The 25,300-nt window shown below is 37.0% G+C and overlaps 5 protein-coding genes and 1 long non-coding RNA gene across 7 annotated transcripts; 4 read left to right on the forward strand and 2 right to left on the reverse strand.

Annotated features, from left to right (window-relative positions):
* The first annotated feature begins 919 nt into the window (after positions 1-919).
* LOC113470027 (myb-like protein X) lies at positions 920-5,789 on the forward strand. The gene is made up of 5 exons (XM_026828163.1): positions 920-1,394; positions 1,774-2,205; positions 2,373-2,721; positions 3,792-3,933; positions 5,598-5,789. The coding sequence occupies exons 1-5, from the start codon at positions 920-922 to the stop codon at positions 5,787-5,789; spliced, it is 1,590 nt and encodes a 529-aa protein (XP_026683964.1).
* Positions 5,790-6,640: 851 nt separating this feature from the next.
* On the reverse strand, positions 6,641-8,095 carry LOC113470029. The gene is made up of 2 exons (XR_003393243.1): positions 7,141-8,095; positions 6,641-7,010 (listed from the first exon to the last, which is right to left on the reverse strand). It is a non-coding gene; the product is annotated as an uncharacterized LOC113470029 (long non-coding RNA).
* Positions 8,096-8,717: 622 nt separating this feature from the next.
* LOC108253182 (putative RNA-binding protein Luc7-like 1) lies at positions 8,718-11,937 on the forward strand. Its single transcript, XM_026828164.1, has 2 exons — positions 8,718-8,920; positions 11,806-11,937. Exons 1-2 carry the CDS (start codon positions 8,738-8,740, stop codon positions 11,935-11,937), a joined length of 315 nt encoding a protein of 104 aa, XP_026683965.1. The 5' UTR covers positions 8,718-8,737.
* Positions 11,938-12,103: 166 nt separating this feature from the next.
* Positions 12,104-13,178, reverse strand: LOC103515463 (putative RNA-binding protein Luc7-like 2). 2 transcript variants are annotated; one of them, XM_008480403.3, is made up of 3 exons: positions 13,110-13,178; positions 12,576-12,748; positions 12,104-12,254 (listed from the first exon to the last, which is right to left on the reverse strand). In XM_008480403.3, exons 2-3 carry the CDS (start codon positions 12,634-12,636, stop codon positions 12,121-12,123), a joined length of 195 nt encoding a protein of 64 aa, XP_008478625.1. In that variant the 5' UTR covers positions 12,637-12,748; positions 13,110-13,178; the 3' UTR covers positions 12,104-12,120. The 2 variants fall into 2 exon arrangements, with proteins under 2 accessions (XP_008478625.1, XP_008478626.1); XM_008480404.3 differs by lacking the exon at positions 12,576-12,748 and having other exon boundaries at positions 12,945-13,170.
* Positions 13,179-13,469: 291 nt separating this feature from the next.
* LOC108253180 (NADH dehydrogenase [ubiquinone] 1 beta subcomplex subunit 10-like) lies at positions 13,470-17,309 on the forward strand. The gene is made up of 3 exons (XM_026828165.1): positions 13,470-13,714; positions 14,893-15,028; positions 17,135-17,309. The coding sequence occupies exons 1-3, from the start codon at positions 13,615-13,617 to the stop codon at positions 17,307-17,309; spliced, it is 411 nt and encodes a 136-aa protein (XP_026683966.1). The 5' UTR covers positions 13,470-13,614.
* A 1,904-nt stretch (positions 17,310-19,213) lies between these two features.
* On the forward strand, positions 19,214-24,504 carry LOC103515468 (putative RNA-binding protein Luc7-like 1). Its single transcript, XM_017446696.2, has 5 exons — positions 19,214-19,491; positions 19,887-20,105; positions 20,634-20,846; positions 23,167-23,285; positions 23,738-24,504. Exons 1-5 carry the CDS (start codon positions 19,396-19,398, stop codon positions 23,871-23,873), a joined length of 783 nt encoding a protein of 260 aa, XP_017302185.1. The 5' UTR covers positions 19,214-19,395; the 3' UTR covers positions 23,874-24,504.
* Positions 24,505-25,300: the final 796 nt, after the last annotated feature.

The following is a 25,300-nucleotide window of genomic DNA, read 5'->3' on the forward strand; positions in this document are numbered from 1 at the left end:
AATTCCTTTATAAACGAAGAAAAATATTCTTTACTCGTAAGAACGTCTGAAAAAGCTCGAGATCTAGGTCTGTGTGGTAGAAAAAGCTTGAGACCGCAGTCTGACGGACCTAGGTCTGAAGCTTTTTCCGCCACACGCGTGGTCTTTCAGACGGCAGGCATAGCATTAGTCCTTTAAGAGGTCGTGTACCTTTCAGATAACCCCCGTATGTTCGAGGACTAACGCGAATGGTTTGGATATGGTGTCAAATTCCTTTATAAACGAAGAAAAATATTCTTTACTCGTAGGGCTCTTTGGAAAAAAAAAAAAATAATAATGATGAGAAATATAAAAATAAATAAAATAAGAATGACAAAATGAATGAACTAGCCAACATCTTCGTTATATTTTTCTTTATTTTTTTACTCCAATAGTCTTGTCCTTTGGTGCATTTAAAATGGGATTTCACATTTTAAATTAACAGTACACACGCAAGTTTCTACACAACACAAGTTTTCTTTCACATGAACAATTGAAATTCTCCACACATTACTCACACAACCTTACCTTTTTCTCTCCACTAACACACAAACATATTGACTTTGACCTGATATTGTGCAGCTGGCCCGTCTATTCAAACATACCCTGCGTCACAGTGTTCAAAATTTTCCGTAGACAACGAGCCCCCTTACGGAGAAATCCGATCTCTCCACTAACACACGAACATATTGACTTTGACCCGATAACGTGCAGCTGGCCCGTCTATTCAAACATACCCTGCGTCACAGTGTTCAAAATTTTCCGTAGACAACGAGCCCCCTTACGGAGAAATCCGAATCAATTCAATTTCCTTACGGAGAAACCCGAATCAATTCAAGTCCCATACGAAAAAGCCCGAATCAAAAATTGAGCACACGATCGTCAGCGCCGTTTTGGAGGGATGTGCAAAAAGGCTCCGAATGAAAAGGATTCGCCGGGAAAAGGAAAGAAAGACAATACGCCTGAAACTGCCAAGGTTGACAATGAAACCCCTGCGCAGGATGAGAGAAGAGAACCTGTCGTAGAAGATGACAACAGAAACGATAATGTCGAGTCTGATGGAAACAGAACTGTTACTAATGTTGCTGGTGCAAACAGAACTGATGTAGAAAATGCTGATGCTAATAGAATTGATACTGATGGAAATAGTCCAAATGCCAATGTAGAAGATGACAACAGAAACGGTAATGTCGATTCTGATGGAAACAGAACTGATACTAATGTTGCTGGTGCAAACAGAACTGATGTAGAAAATGCTGATGCTAATAGAATTGATACTGATGGAAATAGTCCAAATGCCAATGCAGTTGTTGGACAAAAAGAGGTAAGAAATACTGATGTGAGAAATGTCAATGACCAAATTGACAGTGAAACTGGTCAAAAAGTTGCTCTCCATAAGGACACTACAGATGGAAATAGTTCGAATGTCAATGCAGATAATGCTGGACAGAAAGGGGTAAGAAACACTGCTGGAAAAGATGCCACTGACAGTGAAAATCAAAATAAACATGCTCTCAATGTAAAAGATATGAACAGAGACAGTAAGAATGTTACCCAAAATGGCAACGAGAACGCAGAAACTGCCCAAAATAACGCTACAGTTGATGAAAATTACCCAAAAGTTACCGAAAATGGCCACTATGAAACGACCGATGTTGGGTCCCTTGGAACGGTGAATGAAAATGTCAGTGATGCTGGCGGCAAAGCTGACCGCACCAGCGAAAAACACGTCAGATTCAGCAGGCAGTGAAACTGGTCAAAAAGTTGCTCTCCATAAGGACACTACAGATGGAAATAGTTCGAATGTCAATGCAGATAATGCTCGACAGAAAGGGGTAAGAAACACTGCTGGAAAAGATGCCACTGACAGTGAAAATCAAAATGAACATGCTCTCAATGTAAAAGATATGAACAGAGACAGCAAGAATGTTACCCAAAATGGCAACGAGAACGCAGAAACTGCCCAAAATAACTCTGCAGTTGACGAAAATTACCCAAAAGTTACCGAAAATGGCCACCATGAAACGACCGATGTTGGGTCCCTTGGAACGGTGAATGAAAATTTCAGTGATGCTGGCGGCAAAGCTGACCGCACCAGCGAAAAACACGTCAGATTCAGCAGTTCAGTGGAAATAGTGGACTTGTCCAATAGAAAAGACTCGCCTTCTGCTATAGAAGAAGAGGGAAATGCTGCTGTCGCTGGGGAAAATGCTGCTACTGCTGTCGTTGGGGAAAAAGTTGACTCTTCAATCGGGCATAACGAAGGAGAGGTTGAAAGACATGTCAAATTTGAAAATGCGGTGGAAATCTTCCTAGATTACAGTGACCATGATTTGAGAGGCGGTTTGGACAGTCTGAGGGAAATGCTGCTGTCGCTGGGGAAAATACTACTTCTGCTGTCGTTGGGGAAAAAGTTGACTCTTCAATTGGGCATAACGAAGGAGAGGTTGAAAGACATGTCAAGTTTGAAAATGCGGTGGAAATCTTCCTAGATTACAGTGACCATGATTTGAGAGGCGGTTTGGACAGTGCTAGAGGAGTTTCCACTGTTGACGGTGCTGATGGCAGAGGAGTTATCGGCTCTGAAAGCGCAGAAGCTGATATAAACAGAGATCCAGGTAGAGGAATTGTCCATACGAAAAAGCCCGAATCAAAAATTGAGCACACGATCGTCAGCGCCGTTTTGGAGGGATGTGCAAAAAGGCTCCGAATGAAAAGGATTCTCCGGGAAAAGGAAAGAAAGACAATACGCCTGAAACTGCCAAGGTTGACAATGAAACCCCTGGGCAGGATGAGAGAAGAGAACCTGTCTTTCGAGTCCCAAAGTTAAGTTTTTTATTGGATGTGATAAGGAGTCTCATATAAATCTTTTGATTAATTATCTGTGGTAAAGCAGAGAGCTTTTGCGCAACTTTTGTGGGTATCACACTATCACAGAATTACTAAATGCTTTATTCTTTACTATTAATTCTACTTGTGTCTACCATCTTCCCTATATGTTCCTCTCACCCCTGTTTCCGTGACTACTTTGGTTTTCTATTCCTAATCGGTTATAGCTATGAAATTACAGAGTTTTCAAAAGTTGTCTTCCCTCAAAATCTTTTGTGAAGTCTTTCACGGGCATCGTTATGAAATTACAGAGTTTTCAAAAGTTGTCTTCCCTCAAAATCTTTTGTGAAGTCTTTCACGGGCATCGTTTAGCCCGTGGTCCTCATATTAGACAGCTCTCATTTAGACTTGGTCCAAACCAAGTGTGTCTGTCTGTAAACAAAATATCTCGAGAACGGTAAGAGCTAGAGACTTGGTATGTATAGCTGTCAAATGTGACAAGGATGCGACACGAAACTTTTGGTTAAGACCGGTGTAGAGATACTGTAAAAAAGAACACTCAAATAAGCATCATTCAATAGGATAAGGAAAGTCGTGTGATGTTCACACCAGATTTTTAAAAATAACTCGCTGTGTGCTTTTTTGGTAATTTTCATTTCTTCCCTCTCTTGCTCCTTAGGCTCAAAACAGAGAGGAAAGCATAGACATGGAGCATCAAGCAGGTAGAAGGAAATAACGATAACCATATAAAACTGAACGTAAAAAAGCTAGGAGTAAAACAAAACAAAATACTGATACAAATCCTGAAAGAACTGGAACCAAACAAACTACAGACATAAATCCTGAAAGCTTCAGCAGTGAAACGAAAGAAAATATTGATACAACTCCTGGAAGCCAGCAAGAAACGGGCACTAGGCTACAGACATAAATCCTGAAAGCTTCAGCAGTGAAACGAAAGAAAATATTGATACAACTCCTGGAAGCCAGCAAGAAACGGGTACTAGTACTCAAACTGAACAAACTGTAGACACAAATCCTGAAACCCAGTCAGAATCGGGTACCAATGCTAAGCCAGATACAGAACATGTAAGGAAATCATAGGTTGGTATGAATCAGACTCAATCCTTGTATTTTAATGACTATACCTAATCCAAATTTGAATTTTTGATCTACTAAAACTAGTCTAAAGCAGTCAGTATCCACTCTAAAGCATTCAGTATCCTCTCTCTGGTCTGGCGATGTCAATTGACACGATAGATGGAACTTTGCTTTATCATTCTACCAAAATCGCACGATAATGTAGACATACATACCTTTTTTTATACATGAGTATCGTTCTTTACTAAATATGTAGAATGTAGATACTAAATCCTAATAAAGAAATATGTATTTTTCCCCCCTTTGAGACACTTGAACACAACAAATGATTCGCCATTTCAATGAAATAAATAAATAAAACTTAATGGACTGCTTCAGTCTACAACAGAGCCCCAACCCTTGACCTTGGACTAGCCCTGACCCAAGAGAGTAGAAAACAAACCATGCTAATGAATGCAAAGCTTAAATCTAACCCGAGTTTCCTAGACCAGTAGCTGTTTATCTACAGACAACAAGGACTCTACAGGGGAAAAAGAGGCGGAGAAATCGGAAAAAGGTCCAACATTTATTTACCATTGAGAGCAGGCAACACGAAAAAATCTTAGAGACTAATCGACTACCAAAAGAAATCCAAGGCTAAAGTAACGCCCCTCCTACCAAAATCCCCTAAGGCAAGTTTTTTCCCCCGTCAAACCTAGGTAAGTCCACAAAAACAAGAGAAAATAAATAATCCCACATCCACCTCTATCAAAAATTTTCCAGTGCGTACGACTTTGTGAAAGACTGAGGGAAATTACCAGACCTCCCTTATGAAACTATGAACACGAACCGGATACAAAAAACCAAACAAATTCGAATCTCAAATCTTCCCAATCAAACTATCCCTCCTAAAAATGTGTGAAGTACATCAAGAAGAGGGGTAGGCAAGGTATTTAAATAAGAAATAATGGTCTTTTTAAGTTATCTTTATTAAAGTGGCTAGGATTCTCCTAAAGAAGGAGCTCTTCCACTCAACCCTAAATAAACTCAACTAATCATATTCTTTCTTTTTAATTTTCCTCTTTCTCGTCGCCAATAATTTTCCAAAAGAAAAAATAATAATAATCCAATAAATTGTCTATGTACACAGAATTGAAAAAAAAATCATATTAAATATAGATATCTATATATATTTTTGTTTATTTATATAACGTTTTGAGGGCGAGTTCCCTCGCGGTGTTTAGGGCCCGGAGGTACCGGCCGATGGCGATAGCGTTTGGATATTTCACTGCTAGAGTGCACTGTTCATTAGATCTTCCACGGTATGTACTTAGATCGTTGTTGGTGATAAGATAGTATGCTAGTGTTGTTTAGAGCCTGGAGGCACTGATAAATGGCTCTATTTCATCGCTAGAGGCGCTGTTGGTTAAATATTTCACCACTAGAGTGAGCTGTTGATTAGATGTTCCACCGTTAGATGGCGCCCAGTGTTGGGATATTTCACTGGCAGCACCAGTAGATGGGGCTGGTATTGGTGATTAGATATTCCACCACTAGAGTGAGCTGTTGGTTAGATATTCCACTGCGCGAGTGCACTGTTGGTCATTAGATATTTCACAGATAGAGTGAGCTGTCGGGTGGATATTTCATCGCTCGAGTGCGCTGTTGATTAGATCCCGGAGGCACTGATAGATGGCGCTAGTTTTGTGTTTAGGGCCCGATCACACCGCAAGGTAGCGCTGCTGTTGGTGTTCCACCGATATTCGGACAAGCACGACTGTTCGTTCGACTACAGGGAGTTGGGCGCGCAGGAAATCCGCCGCAACAATCCTGTCGTGGTCGGCGAGAAGATTCAGAAGATCTAAACACACACCAACAGCAGCGCTACCTTGCGGTGTGATCGGGCCCTAAACACAAAACTAGCGCCATCTATCAGTGCCTCCGGGATCTAATCAACTGCGCACTCGAGCGATGAAATATCCACCCGACAGCACACTCTATCTGTGAAATATCTATTGACCAACAGCTCACTCTAGTGGTGGAATATCTAATCACCAATACCAGCCCCATCTACTGGTGCTGCCAGTGAAATACCCCAACACTGGCACCATCTAACGGTGGAACATCTAATCAACAGCTCACTCTAGTGGTGAAATATTTAACCAACAGCGCCTCTAGCGATGAAATAGAGCCATCGCACTCGCGCAGTGGAATACCTAACCAACAGCTCACTCTAGTGGTGAAATATCTAATCACCAACACTAGCCCCATCTACTGGTGCTGCCAGTGAAATATCCCAACACTGGCGCCATCTCACGGTGGAACATTTAATCAACAGCTCACTCTAGTGGTGAAATATTTAACCAACAGCGCCTCTAGCGATGAAATAGAGCCATTTATCAGTGCCTCCAGGCTCTCTCAGCATGGATGGCAGGCATAGCATTAGTCCTTTAAGAGGTCGTGTACCTTTCAGACAACCCCCGTATGTTCGAGAGCTAACGCGAATGGTTTGGATATGGTGTCAAATTTCTTTATAAACGAAGAAAAATATTCTTTACTCGTAGGGCTCTTTGGAAAAAAAAAAATAATGATAAAAAGTATAAAAATAAATAAAATAAAATAAGACAAAATGAATGAACTAGCCAACATCTTCGTTATATTTTTCTTTATTTTTTTACTCCAATAGTCTTGTCCTTTGGTGCATTTAAAATCATACGGTGGAAGATCTAATGAACAGTGCACTCTATCAGTGAAATATCCAAACACTATCGCCATCGGCCGGTACCTCCGGGCCCTAAACACCGCGAGGGAACTCGCCCTCAAAACGTTATATAAATAAACAAAAATATATATAGATATCTATATTTAATATGATTTTTTTTTTTCAATTCTGTGTACATAGACAATTTATTGGATTATTATTATTTTTTGGAAAATTATTGGCGACGAGGAAGAGGAAAATTAAAAAGAAAGAATATGATTAGTTGAGTTTATTTAGGGTTGAGTGGAAGAGCTCCTTCTTTAGGAGAATCCTAGCCACTTTAATAAAGATAACATAAAAAGACCATTATTTCTTATTTAAATACCTTGCCTACCCCTCTTCTTGATGTCCTTCACACCAGATTTTTAGGAGGGATAGTTTCATTGGGAAGATTTGAGATTCGAATTTGTTTGGTTTTTTGTATCCGGTTCGTGTTCATAGTTTCATAATAATACCTTGCCTACCCCTCTTCTTGATGTACTTCACACATTTTTAGGAGGGATAGTTTCATTGGGAAGATTTGAGATTCGAATTTGTTTGGTTTTTTGTATCCGGTTCGTGTTCATAGTTTCATAAGGGAGGTCTGGTAATTTCCCTCAGTTTTTCACAAAGTCGTACGCACTGGGAAATTTTTGATAGAGGTGGATGTGGGATTATTTATTTTCTCTTGGTTTTGTGGACTTACCTAGGTTTGAGGGGGAAAAAAACTTGCCTTAGGGGATTTTAATAGGAGGGGCGTTACTTTAGCCTTGGATTTCTTTTGGTAGTCGATTAGTCTCTAAGATTTTTTCGTGTTGCCTGCTCCCAATGGTAAATAAATGTTGGACCTTTTTCCGATTTCTCCGCCTCTTTTTCCCCTATAGAGTCCTTGTTGTCTGTAGATAAACAGCTACTGGTCTAGGAAACTCGGGTTAGATTTAAGCTTTGTATACAGATGTCCTCTTTTGGTCTAAAATTAGAAGTAGCTCCTCGAATGCGCCACTGACAATTCTTCTTTAAAAGAAGAAGACCCCTTTTATAGTAGGTAAACTATTTGTAAATTAAAAGCTAAATACTAAAAAGTTGTAATATCGGCCAAGATTATCGAAAAGTTCTAAAATATCACGATTGGAATACTTGATTAAAGACTCAACTCGGTAACTTGGTGAAGTTTTATTCTTACTATTGGATAAAACAAGTACTAATTCTCTTTTGTTCAAACAGTTTGCTTATTCCTTTCATTCTTTTTTGCATTACATTATTAGATCACACTTGGCCCTGTTGCTTAGGGTGTAAATAAATAAAACACTATCTAGCCGATGTTATAACACTAGAGAACTGTTATTTGTTTAGGGAATTCCTTTTTTCACTCTTTAAAACGAACGGGGATTAGCTATTCATATGTGCAGGCTTGAAATGATCCCTTAAGGTACTTGTTCTCTCCACTAACACACAAACATATTGACTTTGACCTGATAACGTGCAGCTGGCCCGTCTATTCAAACATACCCTGCGTCACAGTGTTCAAAATTTTCCGTAGAGAACGAGCCCCCTTACGGAGAAATCCGAATCAATTCAATTTCCTTACGGAGAAACCCGAATCAATTCCCATACGAAAAAGCCCGAATCAAAAATTGAGCACACGATCGTCAGCGCCGTTTTGGAGGGATGTGCAAAAAGGCTCCGAATGAAAACTTAAAGAGGTCAACGTGAAATACCTCTTATGTAATAAGGTGATTTGATTTCGAATAATTTCGATATTTGTCTGTTTGGTTTTCAATCTTTTGGCAAAAATGTGCCTTTGAGGTAACTTGGTGAAGTTGCATTGTTACTATTGGATAAAACAAGAACTAATTCTCTTTTGTTCAAACAGTTTGCTTATTCCTTTCATTCTTTTTTGCATTACATTATTAGATCACACTTGGCCCTGTTGCTTACTCTTGGAAATATGTCTCGAAGTTAAATCATTCCTATTCTACTTGTAAGTGGAATTAGTATGAGTTATTGAATGTTTGATGTCAGTAGGACGTAAGAATCCAAAGGGAAAAGTGCTGACTTGACATTCATCTGCCAATGTGTTTTAGGCTGCTGACTGAACCAAAAATCAAAGATGGAAAAAATAAATGCTACATTTTTGCTAATTTCTCAATTAATTTTCCAGGTGAGAGCAACAAATACAATGTGAAGTTCTTTGACAGTAAAGTATGTAAAAGTTTCCTTCTAACATGTTGTCCCCATGAAATCCTATCATCAACGGTAAGTGTTACTCTTTCATACCAAAATATTTACAGCTAATTTTAATATGGTGGATATCCTTGTCAAATCTGGTATTCCATAGCTGGTCTAGGTCTCCACTTTTGACACAAGACAGTATATTTATACCTTATTTCCAAAGGTAGTTGTAAATCTGAACCTTAGTTTACCATTGTAAAAAATGCCATAGTAATAAAAGGGGGTCAATGAACTTGGAATTTAAGAAGAAAAACTGTCTTGGATTCAGAGTAGAAAAACTTGGTTAATGGAAGAAGAATAATTAAAAAGTACTTTTGGTTTGACTTCATTTATGCGTAAAACAATTGTTACTACATATTTTAAAGTTTGTTTTAATATTCTTAGATTTAAGCATAATTATAACATTTATAATTAATGTAAGTAGGAAAACACCCTCTCAGCTATTGTTAAAATTATGTCAAACAAACTTGTATTTAATTTGTGGAAGATCAGAACACACTTGGATATGAACTGTATGTATTACAATTTTTTATTGCTATTTAATTTAGTATTGATAAAAGTAATATGCTGTTAATGAAATAAAACGTCATAAAGAATATTTGGGATTCTTTTGGTACTACATGCTACTATCAAACTTTCAAGCACATACTTCGGTATTAAGTAACATTGTAATTGAAAGTTTGGGTATTCATGCTATTATTTTTAACACCTTGAATTATTCAGCTCCTAAATTTATTAAAAAATATTTGGGATTCTTTTGGTACTACATGCTACTATCAAACTTTCAAGCACATACTTAGGTATTAAGTAACATTGTAATTGAAAGTTTGGGTATTCATGCTATTATTTTTAACACCTTGAATTATTCAGCTCCTAAATTTATTAAAAAAAAAAAAATGAAAACCCTTTGGGCTCTTCTGGATCATCCATAATCAACCATGGACTTTTGAATTGTACGTATTATCTCTTCAACAATGTAACAGCAAGTGTTTTGGATCCTCCAAGTCTTCATGAACCTGTATGTATGCATGTCTACAGCCTAAAACCTAAATCATTACTCTCACAAATTCAACATTAAATTTAAATCTATCTTCACTTGAATCTTGTTTAAAGTTATGTAAAAACTAGTTTCAAGTAATCTTCACTTTTCATCTCAACAATGTAGGGACTTTTCCATAACTGCTGTTGTACCATATTATTAGATATTGATTTTCCATCTCTACTTGGAATCATTCATATCCATTGTCACAGTTTGAAGTTTTTACCTCAAAACAGTCCATGAAACACTTTAGAATGAAAGAAAATGGAAATGGTGATTTTCTGTTGGTCTTCAAGTTATTTGTCTCAGAAGAGTTGATGAAATGGTGTGGAGAAGAAGATGAGAAAGTTGTGTATTTTCATCTCAACAATGTAGGGACTTTTCCATATCTGCTGTTGTACCATATTATTAGATATTGATTTTGCATCTCTACTTGGAATCATTCATATCCATTGTCACAGTTTGAAGTTTTTACCTCAAAACAGTCCATGAAACACTTTAGAATGAAAGGAAATGGTGATTTTCTGTTGGTCTTCAAGTTATTTGTCTCAGAAGAGTTGATGAAATGGTGTGGAGAAGAAGATGAGAAAGTTGTGTCCCTATCTAATTTGTACGTATAAACCTACATGTTGATTCACCACAAAGAAGACAAATTACTGCCTGGGTACAAAGAAGATGATCCTGAACTTCCTACACATACTGTATGTATACCTAGATTGATTTTTTCTAATTCCTGGAGATTGTCAACTTGTCCAAGGATCACAATGGAGTGTGTACGTATTACATCTTTATTTCCTATTCAAGATATTTGATTCTGTGTTCTTGTATCAACATTGATGTTCACGATATGTTTTGCTCTCCATTCTTTCTTCCCCTCTAGGAGATAAAGGGTGTTAAAGTAAAAGGTTAATACATATAAGTTGGAAGGTGAAGACCCACAACCACTCGAGATGAGCGCTTTTTGTAAGTCAAACATTATTCAAACCTAATTTATTACCTTACAAATTTATTATAATTTATATTTTTAAGGCAAAACATGTATTTGGATTGGTGATAGTCTGTCTGTAACTTCAGCTTCGTGTTATTTTCATTACTTTTCTGTTCTGGAACACTTAAAAAGAAAAGTGAAAAAAGGTTAATTAAAATTAAACCACTTTCTTCACTGCAAGCTACTACATTTTACCAGTCCTCTAATTATTAGCTTATTTTAAGAAGCATTCAATCACCAATCCATTTACCTATGACTGAAGTTGGGAGAATAACAACTGTATTGTGTGTCTCTTGTCTACCTATCCCAATGTTAGATTTCACTCTATTTGTCAACGACCTTTCTTCAAATTCAAGTTTTTACTAGAGCTTTCACAACTTCTCTTATTTATAGGAACACATTGATATTTCCTTTACAGTATGAGATTTTTGTTCCTCTTTGAAAATACTAGCTAAAAAACAGTTGTAATGAATAATGTGATATGCTTTTTAAGATTGTTTCAAGACAATCACATAAAAATGCTTTCAAATGTCTAATTCCTCTAAGTGTTCTCAATTTTGTTATTTGTAAATTTATTAAGTATTTTGAAATATCTGAAGAGAGAAGCTTGAACTTATTAAGATGATTTTGGGGTAGACTTCGAAAATGACTAAAATTTCAACTGTGTCCAAGTTTTTCAGAAAACTTCAGTGTTCAAGTTTAATGGCTTACTACAAAAACAGCTTCATGAGAGAAAAGAAAAACTAAAATCATGCCCCATATAATCACTTTTAATATACATTATTTTACATCTGTAATATCTGTGCTAGGACAATTTTTGTCACTGATATTTGGCTAATGTTCGCCCCCTATTTTTTTTCTCTTTGCAAAAATTTCTTCTAGCGCATGGATCTAGGAGAGTGTCCCAAAATTCACGACTTGGCCCTCCGTGCTGACTACGAGAAAGCTAGCAAGAACCGGGACTACTATTATGATATTGACGTGAGTATTGAGAGTTTCATTTATTTAAAATAGAATATGCGGAGCGAACGACATAGTTATAGCGCATAAAAAAGAAGAATTTTTCAAGTCTAAAATCTAACAATCGTGTTTAATTTGCGCATTTGAAAATAATGCAGGACCCAAGCTAACTTTGGTCATGAGAAACTAGCGGCGTTTTTTCAATCATATTTGACAAGGATATCCACCATATTAAAATTAGCTGTAAATATTTTGGTATGAAAGAGTAACACTTACCGTTGATGATAGGATTTCATGGGGACAACATGTTAGAAGGAAACTTTTACATACTTTACTGTCGAAGAACTTCACATTGTATTTGTTGCTCTCACCTGGAAAATTAATTGAGAAATTAGCAAAAATGTAGCATTTATTTTTTCCATCTTTGATTTTTGGTTCAGTCAGCAGCCTAAAACACATTGGCAGATGAATATCAAGTCAGCACTTTTCCCTTTGGATTCTTACGTACTACTGCCATCAAACATTCAATAACTCATACTAATCCCACTTACAAGTAGAATAGGAATGATTTAACTTCAAGACATATTATTTCCAAGAACCAGCCTGACAGTAGGGCCCCTATTATATGTTTATTATTAGTTGGTCTATGGATTTCGCAAGAGTTCATTACAACATATTGATGGACTTCTTACCATTGCGTCCAGTGCCCATAAGTTCATCCAACATAGCCTTCATTTGATCGTGAGCCGTCATGGTGACTCCGGGAGCTTGAGACCGTCCAACTTCTTAAGAACAGGAGCTTAGAGCCAAATAATCACAAGTATTTAAGCACTAATTCGATAATTTAAACGGCAAATTTGGTAATTTTCTTCTTCAACGTAACTACTGACATCAAACATTCAATAACTCATAGTAATTCCACTTACAAGCAGAATAGGAATGATTTAACTTCGAGACATATTTCCAAGAGCCAGCTTCACAGTAGGGCCCCTATTATATGTTTATTAGTTGGTCTATGGATTTCGCAAGAGTTCATTACAACATATTGATGGACTTCTTACCATTGCGTCCAGTGCCCATAAGTTCATCCAACATAGCCTTCATTTGATCGTGAGCCGTCATGGTGACTCCGGGAGCTTGAGACCGTCCAACTTCAGGAGCTTAGAGCCAAATAATCACAAGTATTTAAGCACTAATTCGATAATTTAAACGGCAAATTTGGTAATTTTCTTCAACGTAGCTCGCAGCCCGTAGCTTTTCTCAAAAATTTCACACACACACATTCGCCATAGACCTCTTCAGTCTGACGTCACAAAACAAGATGGCGATGGTGCGTAGAGTAAACAAAAGATTTCCTCTATTGTTTTGATTTTTTTCGTAGCTTTTCTCAAAAATTTCACACATTCGCCATTTTGAAAAAAAATCGAATGTTGCAGTTGCAGTGGTGCCAGCTGAAAAAAAAAAACAAGAAAAAAAAATAAAGCTGTCTGTGCGCATGGCTAGGTTCTCAGCAGTAGGGATTTTAGCGAAAAATCAAAAATTGTTAACTTCACACTTGTGAAGTTGTGATACAGCCTCCTTGGATACAGCTGTGAGCTGATAAGTTTTGGGGAACTAAGGAACTTTGGGCTACTGACTGGATTACTGGAACTGTACGTCGAAAATTCGATTTATCGTCAGCAAATCACCAAGTTCTAGTTTTTTGGACCATTTTGTAAGGACTTAGGAAAAATGGGAGCGGGCAGCGAAGACGATTGGAATGTTTCTCCATTTGTCAGATTCATCATAAATGCTGGGGAGGTCTTGGAAGCTCCTGTTATTTGGTTTAGAGGTCAGTATAAAAACAAACTCATTTTACCGATAGGTCCTATTTATTTTCTGTAAAACTGCTAAGAACTGGGAAGGATATGTAGTCGCAGTGTCTCCTCCCCTTCCCAAAGGCCTAATAGGTTATTCACATGAAATTTCTTATCAAATTCTGATCTGCTGCTCAAGAGTTATGGCTTACTAACTATCTAAACAAAAAAAAAAAAAAGATTGCTAGCTGGAACCACAGCCCATTTGAACTAAAAGATTCTATAGCAGGGCTGGTGGGGTTTTACCTTGTTTGATTGCCATTTAGCCAACTCTAATACAATCCTCTACCTATTATGTTAAGGTGGTCTCTTCCTGATCCCTTATGTGCCATGTCCATTTTAGTTTAAGACTATTGCCAGTCGCAGTGTCTCCTCCCCTTCCCAAAGGCCAAATAGGTTATTCACATGAAATTTCTTATCAAATTCTGATCTGCTGCTCAAGAGTTATGGCCTACTAACTATCTAAACAAAATGAAAAAAAAAAAAGATTGCTAGCTGGAACCACAGCCCATTTGAACAAAAAGATTCTATAGCAGGGCTGGTGGGGTTTTACCTTGTTTGATAGCCATTTAGCCAACTCTAATACAATAAGGTGGTCTCTTCCTGATCCCTTATGTGCCATGTCCATTTTAGTTTAAGACTATTGCACTGATCCTCTACCTATCTGTAAAGGAGTATCCAAACATATTTGAACATATTTGACCAGTTGTCAATCAATGACAAAAATCTATGTTGTCAAGGCAGTGTGGATGTGTCAGTTGACATCAATTGATGGCCGGAGACTATTGCACTGATCCTCTTCCTATGTGTAAAGGTGTATCCAAACATATTTGACCAGTTGTCAATCAATGACAAAAATCTATGTTTTCAAGGCAGTGTGGATGTGTCAGTTGACATCAATTGATAGCCGGTCGCCTATGTGTGGACAGATCTTGAGTCTGTATTTTTCATCCCCATGGCTTAAATACGGTACTCCTTCGAATATGCTCAGATATGCTTAAATACGGTACTCATTCCTTTTTTTCCTGATGGCCGGTCGCCTATGTGTGGACAGATCTTGAGACTGTATTTTTCATCCCCATGGCTTAAATACGGTACTCCTTCTAATATGCTCAGATATGCTTAAATACGGTACTCATTCCTTTTTTTCCAGAGAAAATTGTGACACCCTACAGAACCCCCTATCCATACTACCATCAAAAGTTCCCACGTGTACCAACTATTGACCAATGTTACGATGATGATTCAGTGTGCAAATTTGAAGCCAATGAACAGTTCAAGAGAGACCAGTAAGATTTTTTTTTTTTTTTTTTTTTTTTTTACATCACGAATAAAAGATATGATAGGTTTTACATGATGTAATCAAGAGATCAGTTAGAGGTAGACAGATAAATAATGAGTTGTTGATCAAACATTGTGAAGTTATGATGTGTAATGCCTGATGTTTTAATTCTTTCTTCCAGGAGGTCCAAATCTAAATTGTATAATTTATTCAGAAACTAAATTTATAGAAAATCGTATTTTGTGGATCTTATTTAATAATGTGTTTTGTGTTTAACTATAGAAATAATAATTATTTGTTTTAAATGAATCAATTTATGTGTAATTTAGTTCTTCTACAATGGAGCGAAACTCCACAACAGTTTTGAAGAGAAGTTTCAGACATAGTGGAATATTTGTTGTCAATACCTTATCAAAGATATTGAAGATTTCGTCTCCTGCAAGGTTTATTAAAAAAAAGGTAAGACCCTATAATCTCGAAAATTGCACCATTCCAGATTAAAATGAAGAAAAACTCAAATCAATTGCAAACCTGTTGGTCTTTGTTTCAACAATGAAGGATTTCAGTTTTCGTCCTTGAAAATTTTGATTTATCAAAGGCATTTGACATTGGTCCAAAAACACAACCTTCGGTAATGTCATTTTTGACAATCAATTTGTAAATTAATCAATCCATTTTTATTAGGTATTTGACTTATCATTATTTAAAACTATTTGAAATAATTATGTACATTCTCTGCTTTTGTGTAATCAACAGTAGAATATTCTAAATAATATTTATATTGGGTATCTATCTATGTGTTTTTTTTTTTTTTTTTTCAAGTGTCATTATAAGAATGTCATTTTTGACAATCAATTTGTAAATTAATCAATCCATTTTTATTATTTGACTTGTCATTATTTAAAACTATTTGAAATAATTATGTACCTTGTTAGATTCTCTGCTTTTGTGTAATCATCAACAGTAGAATATTCTAAATAATATTTATATTGGGTATCTACCTACACTGACCGGCAAAATTAACCGGACGCTCGTATTTTTTGGTTTTTCTCAAACTGCTGTTCAGTGTTCATTTTTTTTCGGGAAAACCAAATCAAACTGGTGAAATCAGAACTGAACTTTTAACTCTGAATTTTGTCACAGCTGAAAAGGTGCTATCTTGGATTTCCAATGGTTTATGTACAAGTGCTACCACACCACCTATTGGTCAAACTAAATTTGGTATTTTCCTTCAAAAGAGGGGCCATTGGTTCAGATTCCACAAGAAAAATATTTGTATTGGTTCAACATCACTGTACAACTCTGCCATGCTAAGCAAAAATGCTGTATGTCAAAAAACCCTACTTTCAGGAAATTGAGTTCAAAGATTTCAATCTATATGGCAAACATACATTTTTGACATATGACAACACATTTTAGTGGTTTTGAAGGGGTTTAGGATTAAGAAAAAAAAAAAAAAAAAAAAAAAGGATCAAAATCCTAGGAACCATTGAAAATGCTGTATGTCAAAAAACCCTACTTTCAGGAAATTGAGTTCAAAGATTTCAATCTATATGGCAAACATTCATTTTTGACATACGGCAACACGTTTTAGTGGTTTTTAAGGGGTTTAGGATAAAAAAAAAAAAAAAAATATAGGATCAAAATTTAGGATCATAGGAACCATTTGGCATCAAAAACCAAGAATCGATTTTTTTGACATACAGTGTTTTCACTTAGCACAGCAGAACTGCAAAGGTGTTTTTTTTTTTCCTTTTTCCTGGAAGTTCAAATAAAAAAAAGCTAATTACTAGGTTGGCTAGGGGTATGTTCTGATCTGATATTTGTTGTTTTCTTCTTTTTTAACATTTAATGATGTACAATTTCCAATTTATTTTGCAAACAGGAAAGTGGACAGCGTCATTCTGCATAAAAATCGATTTTTTTTTGACATACTGTGTTTTCGCTTAGCATGGTAGAACTGCAAGGGTGTTTTTTTCCTTTTTCCTGGAAGTTCAAATAAAAAAAAAGCTAATTACTATGTTGGCTAGGGGTATGTTCTGATCTGATTTTTGTTGTTTTCTTCTTTTTTAACATTTAATGATGTACAATTTCCAATTTATTTTGCAAACAGGAAAGTGGACAGCGTCATTCTGCATATTCTGAGAGACAGATGGAGCAAATGTGTCATGTACCAAGGTCCTGATCAGGAAGTGTGCTTACCCCTACGCAAGATCTATGAAGAGGCTGAAGAAGCATGGTTCTCCAAATGTAAGATGTTCTTGGTAAAATGGAGTAGCTTGCAGTGAAGAAAGTGGTTTAATTTTAATTGTTCAATACTTTTTTCACTTTTCTTTTTAAGTGTTCCAGAACAGAAAAGTAATGAAAATAACACGAAGCTGAAGTTACAGACAGACTATCACCAATCCAAATACATGTTTTGCCTTAAAAATATAAATTATAATAAATTTGTAAGGTAATAAATTAGGTTTGAATAATGTTTGACTTACAAAAAGCGCTCATCTCGAGTGGGCTAATGAATATAAGGGGTCTCAACAGAGCATTGATCATAGCTCTGACCTTTGCCACAGTATTTTTTTATGTGGGGGTTGATGGTTTTGAATTTTTTTGGTTGATGGTTTTGATAGTCCACAACCAGATCCAAACATGTAGTGCGCGTCGGCTTTTCTTTTTTTATCTTTAAATTAGGGATTAATTAGGGAAAGTTCGCGTTTTTCATCCTTAAATCAGTATTTTCCAGCCTTTTTTATTCGCGAGTGATCATCGTTGCTCTCATCTGCTTGGTTGTTTGTTTTTTCTTCAGTTTTTCATCTCCCCGGGGTATAACGGTTTCTCATGGCCATTATGGCGTCATCCTCAATTTGTTGGTCGAATTAAGTTCTTATCACCTAAGGAGTAGTGAATTTCCTAATTCACTTTTTTCCTTGCGCTTTTTCATTTGTAAAGTGTTAGTTTAGTTGTTTTATCGCTTTTTATCCGTTCACATAAAAGGGGTGTGGGATATATAAGAGGTTGGTATCATTTGTAAAGTGTTAGTTTAGTTGTTTTATCGCTTTTTATCCGTTCACATAAAAGGGGTGTGGGATATATAAGAGGTTGGTAGGACTATTGCACTGATCCTCTTCCTATCTGTAAAGGAGTATCCAAACATATTTGACCAGTTGTCAATCAATGACAAAAATCTATGTTGTCAAGGCAGTGTGGATGTGTCAGTTGACATCAATTGATGGCCGGTTTACTCTTTCATACCAAAATATTTACAGCTAATGTTAATATGGTGGATATCCTTTATCAAATCTGATATTCCATAGCTGATCAAGGTCTCCACTCTTGACACAAGACAGTATATTTATACCTTATTTCCAAAGGTAGTTGTAAATCTGAACCTTAGTTTACCATTGTAAAAAATGCTATAGTAATAAAAGGGGGTCAATGAACTTGGAATTTAAGAAGAAAAACTGTCTTGGATTCAGAGTAGAAAGACTTGTTTAATGGAAGAAGAATAATTAAAAAGTACTTTTGGTTTGATTTCATTTATGTGTAAAACAATTGTTACTACATATTTTAAAGTTTGTTTTAATATTCTTAGATTTAAGCATAATTATAACATTTATAATTAATGTAAGTATTAGCTAAAAAACAGTTGTAATGAATAATGTGATATGTTTTTTAAGATTGTTTCAAGACAATCACATAAAAATGCTTTCAAATGTCTAATTCCTCTAAGTGTTCTCAATTTTGTTATTTGTAAATTTATTAAGTATTTTGAAATATCTGAAGAGAGAAGCTTGAACTTATTAAGATGATTTTGGGGTAGACTTCGAAAATGACTAAAATTTCAACTGTGTCCAAGTTTTTCAGAAAACTTCAGTGTTCAAGTTTAATGGCTTACTACAAAAACAGCTTCATGAGAGAAAAGAAAAACTAAAATCATGCCCATATAATCACTTTTAATGTACATTATTTTACATCTGTAATATCTGTGCTAGGACAATTTTTGTCACTGATATTTGGCTAATGTTCGCCCCTTATTTTTTTTCTCTTTGCAAAAATTTCTTTTAGCGCATGGATCTAGGAGAGTGTCCCAAAATTCACGACTTGGCCCTCCGTGCTGACTATGTAGAATTCGAAAATGACTAAAATTTCAACTGTGTCCAAGTTTTTCAGAAAACTTCAGTGTTCAAGTTTAATGGCTTAGGTACTACAAAAACGGCTTCATGAGAGAAAAGAAAAACTAAAATCATGCCCCATATAATCACTTTTAATATACATTATTTTACATCTGTAATATCTGTGCTAGGACAATTTTTGTCACTGATATTTGGCTAATGTTCGCCCCCTATTTTTTTTCTCTGCAAAAATTTCTTTTAGCGCATGGATCTAGGAGAGTGTCCCAAAATTCACGACTTGGCCCTCCGTGCTGACTACGAGAAAGCTAGCAAGAACCGGGACTACTATTATGATATTGACGTGAGTATTGAGAGTTTCATTTATTTACTATTACTAAATGTTTCATTTATAAATGAGGATCTGTTCTTCACAAAACATGAACTTTCGATTGGAGGGCAAAGACTATGAAGAGATGTCTAAAAGTTTGGCTGTTTGATGCATTTCCCAGATTCTATCACCTCTTTCGCCTTGGCTTAGCAGCTGATCCTCGTTTTAACTTGAGAAAATAATTGTAAACGTAATAAGTTCTTTCTTTTTCTTTGCCATGTTCCCGTTCAGTAATAAGTTCTTTGAGGATAAAAATAATATGTAATAAATAATTAAAATAACAAACAAAAACAAAGACCGAGTGTTTTCACCACCGCCGTCGACTACCTTTCAATTTCAACGCTAACTTTCTTCTGAATTTCTTACAGGCCATGGAGCACTTGCAGGCTTTCATCAGCGATTGTGACCGTCGCACGGAGCTCGCTAAACAACGTCTTCTGGAGACTCAGGAAGTTCTATCTGCTGAGGTGGCGGAGAAGGCTAACGCTGTACATCAGCTGGCCGAAGATATAGGGAAGAAGTTGGCCAAGGCAGAAGAATTGGGCGCCGAGGGATTCGTGGAGGAAAGCTTGAAGCTCATGACAGAGGTGAGTGTAATTTTCACCTTTTTCTTCCAATATTGTATGACGTTGTACAAATAATATTAAGTATTTCATGTACAAAAAAAAAATATATTATTATTTGGTACGTTTAGCAAACCTTTCCTGTAGCCCAGGACACGTTTCGTTCTGATGAGCTGGGCGTAGCTCTCAGAATTTACTCAGATACTGGAATGATTCGAAAGTTTAATCTCAAACTTCATACTTCTGTGGTTAAAAATGTTGAAATTGTTAGAAATTGAAAACTTGATCTTGACATATTCATCGCAGACGTGATGTGTTGGCCTTTACAGTTAAAATTATTAATCATATCCAAGTCATAAAAAAAAACTTTCCTTAGGTCATTTTGAGCCACTTTTACAGGGCCGAGTGACTTGAAATATTGGCTACTTAAATGAACGTTTTCTGTCTCTGATTGGTTATTAATTTATTACTTCTTACGTTTTGTTTGTTTTTGTTTCTTACTTTTTTTTTCTCTTACCTAATTTCTTACGTTTTGTTTCATTTTCATTCCAGATCGAGGACCTACGCAAGAAGAAGGCAGAAGCCGAAGACACCTACCGGAACTCGATGCCGGCGTCCAGCTATCAGCAGCAGAAGCTCCGAGTGTGCGAAGTGTGCTCGGCTTATCTCGGCATTCACGACAATGACCGACGTCTGGCGGATCACTTCGGGGGCAAACTCCATCTGGGCTTCATCAAAATCCGAGAGAAACTGGCCGAGCTGCAAGTGAGTCGAAATCGAAATGAGGTTTTTTGATTGGAATTGGGTACTTACTACTTATTTACTTACTCTAAAGCTGATTGAGATCCCGACGATAAGCGCCGAACCCATCTGAACATGGGAAAAGGCGAAGAAGAAGATTACTTACTTACCTACCTACTTTCCGAATCTGGAACCACTTCAGGTACAATGCCAGAATTTTGAAGTTTTCTCTGATACTTCATTTGCTACCCTCTGTTCTTCACAAAACATGAACTTTCGATTGGAGGGCAAAGACTACGAAGAGATGTCTAAAAATTTGGCTGTTTGATGCATTTCCCAGATTCTATCACCTCTTTCGCCTTGGCTTAGGAGCTGATCCTCGTTTTAACTTGAGAAAATAATTGTAAACGTAATAAGTTCTTTCTTTTTCTTTTGCTTTGCCATGTTCCCGTTCAGTAATAAGTTCTTTGAGGATAAAAATAATATGTAGTAAATAATTAAAATAACAAACAAAAACAAAGATCGAGCGTTTTCACCACCGCCGTCGACTACCTTTCAATTTCAAGGCTAACTTTCTTCTGAATTTCTTACAGGCCATGGAGCACTTGCAGGCTTTCATCAGCGATTGTGACCGTCGCACGGAGCTCGCTAAACAACGTCTTCTGGAGACTCAGGAAGTTCTATCTGCTGAGGTGGCGGAGAAGGCTAACGCTGTACATCAGCTGGCCGAAGATATAGGGAAGAAGTTGGCCAAGGCAGAAGAATTGGGCGCCGAGGGATTCGTGGAGGAAAGCTTGAAGCTCATGACAGAGGTGAGTGTAATTTTCACTTTTTTTCTTCCAATATGGTATGACGTTTTACACATAATATTAAGTATTTCATGTACAAAAAAAAAAATATATTATTTGGTACTTTTAGCAAACATCTTCCTGTAGCCCAGGACACGTTCCTTTGATGAGCTGGGCGTAGCTCTCAGAATTTACTCAGATACTGGAATGATTCGAAAGTTTAATCTCAAACTTCATACTTCTGTGGTTAAAAATGTTGAAATTGTTAGAAATTGAAAACTTGATCTTGACATATTCATCGCAGACGTGATGTGTTGGCCTTTACAGTTAAAATTATTAATCATATCCAAGTCATAAAAAAAAACTTTCCTTAGGTCATTTTGAGCCACTTTTACAGGGCCGAGTGACTTGAAATATTGGCTACTTAAATGAACGTTTTCTGTCTCTGATTGGTTATTAATTTATTACTTCTTACGTTTTGTTTGTTTTTGTTTCTTACTTTTTTTTTCTCTTACCTAATTTCCTACCTACTTTCCGAATCTGGAACCACTTCAGGTACAATGCCAGAATTTTGAAGTTTTCTCTGATACTTCATTTGCTACCACAGCAAGGTCTTCAATGGTGGACACATCGAAACAAGTGGGTGAGCTGATAACTCCCATTTTGTTATTTCTCTGGAGAACACTCTTTTTTCCAATAAGGTTCTCCTGAAGGATCTCTTTCACCTAATTTTTTCATTGTGAGCCTGTTTTACCATGTTCCTAGAATTTGAGAGTCCCTTAAAGGTTTTAGACCTTTAAAAAGAGAATCCCCCTGTCTAACTGCAGATACATGGTAAGAGTTACTTGGGTCCTGTGAATTGGAATTTCCAGGAGATTAAGAGTGGGGTTTACCAAATCAGAAATGAGATCAATCTAGGATTGAGCTATACTAAATACCCAGCTCAATCCAGAAGCCGACTTCGTAAAACGCGGTCTAAGGGAAATTTCGGTCCACCTTGTGTTTCAGAAACTAGTGGAGGAGCGACGGCAGTCTCGCCCAAACAAGTGGGTGAGCTGATAACTCCCATTTTGTTATTTCTCTGGAGAACACTCTTTTCCAATAAGGTTCTCCTGAACGAGCTCTTTCACCTAATTTTTTCACTGTGAGCCTGTTTTACTATGTTCCTAGACTTTGTGAGTCCCTTACAGGTAGGTTATAGACCTTTAAGAAGAGAATTTCACTGTCTAATTGCAGATACATCGTAAAAGTTCAATTGATTTTTTTTTTCTTTTTTTTTATTGTGAGCCTGTTTTACCATGTTCCTAGAATTTGAGAGTCCCTTAAAGGTTTTAGACCTTTAAAAAGAGAATTCCCCTGTCTAACTGTAGATACATGGTAAGAGTTACTTGGGTCCTGTGAATTGGAATTTCCAGGAGATTAAGAGTGGGGTTTACCAAATCAGAATTGAGATCAATCTAGGATTGAGCTATACTTAATACCCAGTTCAATCCAGAATTGAAGCCGACTTCGTAAAACGCGGTCTAAGGGAAATTTCGGTCCACCTTGTGTTTCAGAAACTAGTGGAGGAGCGACGGCAGTCTCGCCAGGAGGCAGGCGTGAAGAGTGGTAGCGACAGAGTGGGAAGCTCCAGACGGTCCCGGTCTAGATCCCGGAGTCAGTCCCAGTCATCTAAGTGAGTTCCCATTCCGATGTTTAAAATTAATATGTATATTTTAATTTAAAATCACTTCAACCTCATTTTAATTGTAACAATGTCTGAGAAGTATGCTGTGTCATTTTGGCAACTCCAACTTTGGGCAGTCCGTCAATAATGATTGAAAAAACGCCGCTAGTTTCTCATCAACCTCATTTTAATTGTAACAATGTTGTCTGAGAAGTATGCTGTGTCATTTTGGCAACTCCAACTTTGGGCAGTCCGTCAATAATGATTGAAAAAACGCCGCTAGTTTCTCATGACCAAAGTTAGCTTGGGTCCTGCATTATTTTCAAATGCGCAAATTAAACACGATTGTCAGATTTTAGACTTGACAAATTCTTCTTTTTTATGCGCTATAACTATGTCGTTCGCTCCGCATATTCCATTTTAAAATAAAATTATTATACGTTATTTGTTTATTATTTCAGATCGCGCCGATCTCGAAGCAGGTCCCGCGAGAGACGTCAGCGTTCCCGATCCCGGGATCGTGACTCAAGATATCGCCGATCACACAATAGCTTCCGACGCTATGATCGGTATGATAACAATCGGAGACGATACTAAACGGAACGAACGACATTTACTATCCGACAACGGATAACTGAGACATTTTGCTGCGATTAATTCAAACTGATAACCTGCCAGTTCTCGGCAGATCACTGAAGTTGTAACCAGCCATCAGCCAGCGGCAATGGACACCAGTCCCCCACGGATCACAGAAGTTGAGTTAGCCAGCCTAGTTAGCTTAGAGGGTAGCGCGCCTTCTAAGCACTAGGTCAGCTTAACTCCATGTTATGTACATTTCACTCCACACACTAAAAGACCACTTTGAGCCTACGGAGTTGGGGCCAGTGCCCCAAAAGATGGGTTAAGCTTATACGAACCTACGAAGCGATAGAATTCACTAGATCGATTTCCGCCTGGAGCGAACTTTATCCCACACAGATAAAGTTCGTTCTTGGAATGGCTGGCTTTCTCTTATCCTCTCCTCGATTTCAGGACGATAACAGCTCCGTTGTTACATTTCCCTCTATCAAACCTCTAGTGCGGGGGGACCAAACTCTCCGAGAATGGTTGTTTTTGTTTCAGGATATTTTACAATTTCCTTCATTCTCATTTGTTGAGATTTTTCGAATCACAGTCCATTCTGTCCAATCAGAGTTTCTTTCTCTTGGTTTGGAAACTTGCTAAGTGTTTTAGGTCCAGGTCTACAGGTTTACATTTAATTAATGATGAAGTTTATCTAACGTCAAATTAACTAAATGTTTGGTGACCTTAGAGTTCATTCCCACTTGTCATTAGAAAAAATCTTGTGTGTAGTGGAAACACTCTCATTTAAATTACATTACTTACAGGAAAAAAAAATCGATGCGTAGTAGGGACCAGTGCCCCAAAAATGGGCTAAGCTTATACGAACCTACGAAGCAACAGAATTCACTAGATCGATTTCCGCCTGGAGCGAACTTTATCCCACACAGATATATGTAGTTCGTTCTTGGAACGGCTGGCTTTCTCCTATCCTGTCCTCCTCGATTTCAGGACGATAACAGCTCCGTTGTTACATTTCCCTCTATCAAACCTCTTGTGCGGGGGGACCAAACTCTCCAAGAATGGTTGTTTTTGTATCAGGATATTTTACAATTTCCTTCATTCTCATATGTTGAGATTTTTCGAATCACAGTCCATTCTGTCCAATCCAGAGTAAAGAAATTCTCAATTTCTTTCTCTTGGTTTGGAAACTTGCTAAGTGTTCTAGGTCCAGGTCTACAGGTTTACATTTAATTAATGATGAAGTTTATCTACCGTCAAATTAACTAAATATTTGGTGACCTTAGAGCCCATTCCCACTTGTCATTAGAAAAAATCTTGTGTGGTGGAAACACTCTCATTTAAATTACATTACTTACAGGAAAAAAATCGATGAAATTCACAAGTGGGAAAGGGGCTCTTAGAGTATGCTCAGAGACTGTGTTTGAAAATTCTCTGAACAC

Source organism: Diaphorina citri, unplaced genomic scaffold, assembly GCF_000475195.1.
Source record: "Diaphorina citri unplaced genomic scaffold, Diaci psyllid genome assembly version 1.1 scaffold1349, whole genome shotgun sequence".
NCBI lineage: Eukaryota > Metazoa > Arthropoda > Insecta > Hemiptera > Psyllidae > Diaphorina > Diaphorina citri.

Excerpts from the sequence above, each read along its gene's own strand:
- LOC113470027 (XM_026828163.1), top strand. The coding sequence starts at position 920 with ATGTGCAAAAAGGCTCCGAATGAAAAGGATTCGCCGGGAAAAGGAAAG. Across the intron at positions 2,206-2,372 it reads TGCTATAGAAGAAGAGGGAA|CTGAGGGAAATGCTGCTGTC; the intron begins ATGCTGCTGTCG and ends GGTTTGGACAGT. Across the intron at positions 2,722-3,791 it reads TTGGAGGGATGTGCAAAAAG|CAGTGAAACGAAAGAAAATA; the intron begins GCTCCGAATGAA and ends TGAAAGCTTCAG.
- LOC108253182 (XM_026828164.1), top strand. The coding sequence starts at position 8,738 with ATGTGTTTTAGGCTGCTGACTGAACCAAAAATCAAAGATGGAAAAAAT. Across the intron at positions 8,921-11,805 it reads ATGAAATCCTATCATCAACG|CGCATGGATCTAGGAGAGTG; the intron begins GTAAGTGTTACT and ends AATTTCTTCTAG.
- LOC103515463 (XM_008480403.3), bottom strand. The coding sequence starts at position 12,636 with ATGACGGCTCACGATCAAATGAAGGCTATGTTGGATGAACTTATGGGC. Across the intron at positions 12,255-12,575 it reads TATGGGCACTGGACGCAATG|GTGAGAGCAACAAATACAAT; the intron begins GTAAGAAGTCCA and ends TTAATTTTCCAG.
- LOC108253180 (XM_026828165.1), top strand. The coding sequence starts at position 13,615 with ATGGGAGCGGGCAGCGAAGACGATTGGAATGTTTCTCCATTTGTCAGA. Across the intron at positions 13,715-14,892 it reads TCCTGTTATTTGGTTTAGAG|AGAAAATTGTGACACCCTAC; the intron begins GTCAGTATAAAA and ends CTTTTTTTCCAG. Across the intron at positions 15,029-17,134 it reads GAACAGTTCAAGAGAGACCA|GAAAGTGGACAGCGTCATTC; the intron begins GTAAGATTTTTT and ends TTTTGCAAACAG.
- LOC103515468 (XM_017446696.2), top strand. The coding sequence starts at position 19,396 with ATGGATCTAGGAGAGTGTCCCAAAATTCACGACTTGGCCCTCCGTGCT. Across the intron at positions 19,492-19,886 it reads ACTACTATTATGATATTGAC|GCCATGGAGCACTTGCAGGC; the intron begins GTGAGTATTGAG and ends AATTTCTTACAG. Across the intron at positions 20,106-20,633 it reads GCTTGAAGCTCATGACAGAG|ATCGAGGACCTACGCAAGAA; the intron begins GTGAGTGTAATT and ends TTTTCATTCCAG.